The 7,078-nt window shown below is 45.3% G+C and overlaps 1 protein-coding gene across 1 annotated transcript; it reads left to right on the top strand.

Annotated features, from left to right (window-relative positions):
- Positions 1–5,875: 5,875 nt before the first annotated feature.
- Positions 5,876–6,823, top strand: LOC140911894 (olfactory receptor 52E4-like). Its single transcript, XM_073346055.1, has one exon. The coding sequence runs from the start codon at positions 5,876–5,878 to the stop codon at positions 6,821–6,823; it is 948 nt and encodes a 315-aa protein (XP_073202156.1).
- Positions 6,824–7,078: the final 255 nt, after the last annotated feature.

Raw genomic sequence — 7,078 nt, 5'->3', positions numbered from 1 at the left:
CCTGGATTGTGATACCCTCTGCCACCCCTTTCTCTGTCCCTGGGAAGTCAGCTGTGTGACTGCTCCCCTCCAGGAAGTCAGTTACACTGTTCCTTCTCAAAATCTGGGTCACAGGCTGAGTGCTGGGTGCACAGATGCTGACTCAGTCATCCTCCTAGTGCCCTGGGCATCCTGCCCCAAGTGACTAGTGAGGAGACATTCCTATACCCCTACTATTCCTTCCCCAGTTTCCTCCTCTGGGCCCCCGCCTAAGACACATTTCTCTGTGCTCCCTAGGAAGGGTTCTCTCTCTTGTTCATCTGCAAAATGAATAGCAGATCCTCACCCGAAGTGACGATCCAAGCAGTCTGCAGATTCTTAAGGGAAAGCTGCACTTGCTTACAGTTTGGAATCCCCAGGTGTTCAGTTCACAGGCTAAAAATCCCTTTAGCTGGGGTCCCACACTTCCCCCAGTTCAGTCTTTGTTCCTCAGATGTTTCCAGGAGTCTCTTTGGGTGCGGAGTCAGTGAAGACCCTCAATGATGTCAATCCCCTTCCTTAAATAGCTTTTGCATACAGCGGGAACCCTTTGTTTCAAAGTTTGGTTTCCACACCAGTCCATGGAAAAACAGTGAGATCCCAAGGCGGAGACCAGCGCCAGGTGACCTGGTCACATATCCCATTAGTGTCACAGCAGCCATTACTCAGCCCTGGTCTGCAGCGTCCTCAGGAAGTCTCCCCAGGTGGGAGATAAGCTTCCTCGAAGGCCTATTGTTTTATCTACTGGTCCTTCCCCACCCAGCTTTCCAGAATGAAAGCATTGTGTCTAGTGGGTATTACCCAGGGGTCAACACATTTGTAATACAGATACAGAGTTAATAGTCCTAACTTCAGATACAAATATCCCACATGCATACAAATAGGATAATCATATTCAGTAAATCATAACCTTTCCAATGATACCTCACATGACCCTTGTTGTATAAAATACATCCTAATTATGCTGTAATCATATCATAAAAAAATATCTCTATGAAGAATATGGGGTGCCGTGTCATAGGAACTCTAAGATCAATGGAGTGCTGAGTAGAGCAGTTGCTCACGCAGAGAGTCAGAGTCATTCCTTGGGCCCCTGGGGCAGATCTGAAATGTGAAAGTGGACTGAACAAGAAGACCATTATTCCCTCCCGGAGAGGGAAGATCCTTGGTGAACTCTGCTGGGTACCAGGAAATACCAATGGATACTGAACACTTGTAGAGCCTACATCTGGGGTAAGCCTATCTCGTGGGCTCCAGGCAGCCAGCGTACCGACTAATGCCATTAAAGAGTACAAGTGAGTCTTCTGAACTCAAGCGCAAAGGTTGTGGATCTGCATCCTCAGAACAGAACTGCGGAGAGCCAGTCCCACTTCAAGCAACATTCAAGGGGCTGGTTCCTGCGCAGGGGGCTGTCTTAAGGGCGCTGCCAGAGAAGCATCAAGAAGTCTTTTCCAAGGATGATTTGACCAGTTTTGATGACTGGCTCACAGGTGCCCAGGACAGGCCCAAGAGAGCTGACAAAGTTGCTCTCAGTACAACTAAAGACGCAGCACAAAGTAGAAAAAGGGCTTATGATCGCATGACCAGTGCGGCTCTCATAAGAAATGGTAACCACGTAATAGTTCGCAACCACAGATGCCAACTATGTAATAAACTACAGGACACATGGGAGTCAAATCCCTACATTGTGGTCTCTCTCAACAATCCCGAACTGCTGGTTTACACTGTCCAAACTGAAGAAGGAGATCCTGACAGAGCGGTACATAGGGACCAGCTAAAACAGTGGACTTTAGTCTGAACAGGACTCATAGGAGGCGCAGAGCAGCATGTCCCGAGGAGACTGAAACCAATGGGTCAAACCCAAACCCTGATGAAAATGTACAGATCCCTCAAATTGACCTGGTGTTACCCAGGCACAGGGGAATAAAAAATATGGGTCACGAACCACCAGTCTTAAGAGGGTCCCAGAGAACTCCTAGGGGTGTGCTGCCTGTTAAACTTAGAGATGATTATAGGTGTCAGAGGAGCAGCCGTGTTCATCGGTATCCGCAAAAAGAACAGGAGGACTTGTGGCAACTTAGAGACTAACCAATTTATTTGAGCGTAAGCTTTTGTGAGCTACAGCTCACTTCATCGGATGCATTCAGTGGAAAATACATTGGGGAGATTTATATACACAGGGAACATGAAACGTGAGCTGTAGCTCACGAAAGCTTATGCTCAAATAAATTTGTTAGTCTCGAAGGTGCCATGAGTCCTCCTTTTCTTTTTTTAGAGATGATTATGTTATTGATTCTAAGTGGTGCTTTAATTAATATTATCATGTTTAGTATAAAGAAGTGCACATGGGATGTTAAATATGTTAAATGTTCTTTTATTAAAGATGCTGGTAAATATTGTTAATGTGGGGCCCGGAATTGCTGGTGTGAACATTTTGCTGTGGCAGATTTTAGCCGGTGGGAATGTAAGGGGACTGTTGCCCTTTTACTAAAACTTAGTGAGGATATTTGATTGGCTCTTTCCCAGTACCAAAAGGAAGGGTCAATGAGAAACCAAGGCCCTGAAAATGACAGGTGCCAGGGTCAATGGGGAGAGGCATTTTCTGTGCCTCAGTTTAACTATCTGTATAATGGGGATATGTACATAGTGACTTTCCTTTACTGGGGGTTTTGAAGTTCCTTCAGTGAAAGGTGCTACATGGTATGGTAATAGTTACTGATAAGAATGACTGATCTCTGATCCTTTAACGACAGCCCCCAGTGCCTGCAGAAAGTGTTCGTGTCTCCCCTCAGTCATCTTTCTCCAGATCTGTCTGTCTACTATCTACCCAGCTATCCTGGGCATTTACAGGGTATCAGGCCCTATGGAGATCTAGTCATTATCCCTAGTTTTCTTCCTAATCAACTATAATTTTTAAATATACACAAATTCACAAAGCAGCCAATTCCTCTCTGACTCAGCACAGAGCCCAAGAGTTCTCACTTCCCTTTGGGAAGGTCCCTTAATTACTGTTTACTGCTATAGCTGGATAAAAAACACAGAAGCATAGACAAGCTTGTCACCAGCCTGTTTACATTCAGATGCCACTTCTCCTCTAGAGGCTGAGTGAACCCCCCTGGGATTGCACAGAGCTCTATTATAAACGGTGCTCAGCCCTGTGTCAGCTCTCGGTGTGGGATGCTGCTGCAGATGCTGGGGTGAGAGCGGTGTGGGACACAGCTACCGGAGGGGGATTCCCAGGGAAGACACTTCCATCTCAGGATTCACAGGTACCATCTCTTGCTGAGGAGCTCACCTGCTTGACAAATCCTGTGCAATGTGGGTATGATAGGATAGAGAGCAAGTCTGTTTTCCTTGCTGCTCTGCACAGCCATTAAATATCCTTTAAGGATCCACAGAGGATGAGTTTGTTTCAGTATCGTGGGCCAAAATGTCCCTCTTTACTGTGCCCTCATCCCCCCAACCACCCCAGCTAATGGCCACAAGTGTCTACGCTGAAGCACTATGGTAGAGCCGCTGTAGCCTTTTAAATGTAGACAAGCCCTCAAGCAGATCTTCCAGAAATGCATCCAGTCTGGATCTGCAGACATGAGGAGTTGGAGAATCCATCACTTCTCTTCGCAGATGTCCCAACAGTTAGTCACCCTAAGTGCTAAACTTTTGCCCCTTATTTCCAACTGGAATTTGTCTGGCTTCAGCTTCCAGCCATTGGGCCTTGCTCTGCTGTTCTTGTCTAGATTACAGAGCCTGTTATTATCCACAGTTTTCTCCCCATGAACTTCTCCTCTTGATCATCTTTTTGAGAAGATAAAGAGATGAAGCATTTAAGTTTTGTGCCATTTTCTCCAGCCTAAAATCATTTTTTGGCTCTTTTCTGTACCCTCTCCAATTTTTCAACACCTTTTTTAAATGTGGACCCCAGGACATTTCACCAATGCAGAGGTAAAATCCTTCCCCTGCCCCCACTCACCACTTCCCTGTTTATGTATCCGAGGATCGCATCAGCCCTTTTGGCACAGCATCACACTGGGAATTCACAATGAGTTAGTTGTCCCTAATGACCCCTAAATCCCTGCGTTCCATAATACAGTGCTCTAGTCTGTGGGTCGGTCCTACATTCCCTGTTCTGAGAGGATAACTTTGCATGTGACTGTATTAAAACATTTTGTTTGCATGAGCCCAGCTCACCAAAAGTTCCAGATCAATCAGTATGCCAGCCCTGGCCTCCTCATTGTAACCACTCTGCCAAACTTTGGGTAGTCCACAAATTTTATCTGCAGTAATTTCCTATTTGCTTCCAGATCATTGATGAAAATATTGAATAGCATCAGGCCTAGAACTGATCCCCGCTGAACCCCACTAGAAAAACCCTCATTTGATGACAATAGTCCATTGACGACTGCTTTTTGAGATCTGTCATTTAGTCAGTTTTTAGTCCATTAAATACGTAATCTACTGATACTGTACAGTGTTCATTTTTTATCTGAATGTTTTCCCCTACTAAATCCAATGCCTCAGAGAAATCAAAGTCTCTTACATCTGCATGGTTCCCTTGATCAACCAAATGTGTACTTTAAAAAAATGAAATTATTTGACAAGACCTGTTTTCCATAAACTATGTTATTGACTGTCATTAATTACATTACTAATTTTTTTTGACTAATCTGATACAACCTTTTCCATTGTTTCCTAACCTTGTCAAATCTTCTTTTTAAGTTCACTTTATTTTTTAATTGTTAAAGTTTAACACAGAACTGTCCTTTATTTGCCTTTTTTGTTGTTGTTGGATTGGTTTTTTGTTTGTTTTTTGTTATTGTTATTTTTGGCTCTGCTGCTACCTGATTGTGTACTTCTAGTTTTGAACGAGATGTGTGGTTGATCTGGTAATGTGTGGTCGATCGGTCAGTTCGTAACTCTGGTGTTAACTCTACTGTAGATGCTGTTTAACATTCTCCTTGAGAGCTAATGGATTGGAGACTATTCCATCACCTCAAGTGATATGAGTATCTCCTACTGCTTCTTTCCCAGTGCAGAACAAAAATATTCTGTGAACATATCTACATTTTCTGAGATATTAACAAGTTTCCTTTCTCGCTCTAAGTATTGGCCTAAACCTTCTCTGATATTTCTTTTCTTCTTAATATACTTAATAACCTCCTTTTTGCTATCCTTAGACTTGCCAAGCATGGATTTTTTCCTAATGTCTTTAAAGTCCCTTATCAATGTTCATAACTTCCAATTTGTATTACTTGCTATATATTTTCCTTTTCCCCCATTTCCTATCTATTCCCCTCCCCACAATTGCTGACTTCAGTTTGCCACTGAACTGGGTTTTTAGCCAAAGTTCTCCGCTTCCTTCATTGCGGAATCATGGTTTAAATAACTTCCAATTTCCATTCCCATTTTTCTGTCTACATTTTTTCTTCCTATCAGGTTTGGAACTCTTCTCTGTTTGTCCATTTGAATGTAATCACTTTCATTCTTTTCTTTTGTTCTCTCTATCACATGCCCCCTTCTTTCTCTCTTCTCTAAACTAAACAGTCCCAGATGTGTAGGAATTATTGATGCGTGAAGCAACATAAAGTATGGAATTGGCATTAGTAGGGTCAGTGGTTCATAATTCATTTATCTGACTAATGAAAATGTCATTTTTCAGTTTCTGAAGAGCCACCAATCTGCTTCCCCCATGAGAACAGCCCCCAGTAGTGCATGTAGTCTCTCACATTCACATTCTCTCTCCATCCAGGCATTTGTCCTGCGACCATCACCCTAGATACATATCGGAAGTTGGGGGAACGTATGGTACACGCAGGAGACACCGTTCTGCCTCAGAGTTCAACACTTTCTCCCATACTCCATGTCAGATGCCAACACAACCGACTTCACCAACCCCTCCACCTTCATCTTGCTGGGCATTCCTGGCCTGGAGGCAGGTCATGTCTGGATCTCCATCCCCTTCTGTGCCTTGTACGTCATAGCCGTCTTGGGAAACTTCACCATCCTGTTCATTGTGAAGATGGAGCCGAGCCTCCATGGGCCCATGTACTATTTCGTTTGCATGCTGGCCGTCGCTGACCTGGGCCTGTCCACGTCCACCCTGCCTAAAATGCTGAGCATCTTCTGGTTCAATTCCAGAGAGATCAATTTTAGTGCCTGCCTCACCCAGATGTACTTCATTCACTGTGTCTCAGTGATGGAGTCTGGGATCTTTGTGGCCATGGCTCTGGATCGCTACGTGGCCATCTGTGATCCCCTGAGACATTCCACCATCCTGACAAACCCAGTGGTAGCCAAGATAGGCCTGGTCGTGGTGCTGCGTGGTGGCATGCTCGTACTGCCCTATCCCTTCCTGGTGAGGCGCTGGCCATATTGCAGAACCAACATCATCCCCCACACGTACTGCGAGCACATGGCCGTGGTGAATTTGGCCTGCGCTGACATCCGTGTCAATAGTTACTACGGCCTTTTTCTGGCCTTCTTTCTGTCCAGTCTGGATGTGTGTTTTATTGCTGTGTCCTATACCCAGATCCTCAGGGCCATCTTCAGCCTCCCCACAAAGGACGCCCGGCTCAAGACTTTTCGGACCTGTGGCTCCCACCTTTTTGTCATCTTAGCCTCTTACATCCCAGCTCTCTTCTCCTTCCTCACACACCGGTTTGGCCACAATGTGCCCCTGCATTTCCACATTCTCATTGCCAACATGTACCTCCTTGTGCCCCCCATGCTGAACCCCATCATCTACGGGGTGAGGACCAAACAGATCCGGGACAGGCTGCTCCGTCTCTTTACTCATAAAGGGACCTAAAGTTTTCTCCTGGTGCTCTGGCTCTCAGACTGAGCTCCGTGCAGAGCTGGCTGGTGTGATGGTGCTGGGCCCTCCTCCCTGAATCACTGACTGAGCAGTCAAAGAGACATTAAATCCTTTCCTGACTTTACTGTGCTGATTCCGCATGACAAACCGGGGAATAGGTCTATGTACTACTCATTGGGTTTCCACCTTTCTAATTGCTGGTAATTGGATCCCTGAGAGACCCCTCCCCCCACCCCTGATTGACCTACC

The sequence above is a fragment of the Lepidochelys kempii genome, chromosome 1 (assembly GCF_965140285.1).
Source record: "Lepidochelys kempii isolate rLepKem1 chromosome 1, rLepKem1.hap1, whole genome shotgun sequence".
In the NCBI taxonomy this organism is placed as follows: domain Eukaryota; kingdom Metazoa; phylum Chordata; order Testudines; family Cheloniidae; genus Lepidochelys; species Lepidochelys kempii.
The sequence above is the reverse complement of the archived record's forward strand: the minus strand, read 5'-3'. Positions and strand labels throughout refer to the sequence as shown.

Excerpts from the sequence above, each read along its gene's own strand:
- LOC140911894 (XM_073346055.1), top strand. The coding sequence starts at position 5,876 with ATGTCAGATGCCAACACAACCGACTTCACCAACCCCTCCACCTTCATC.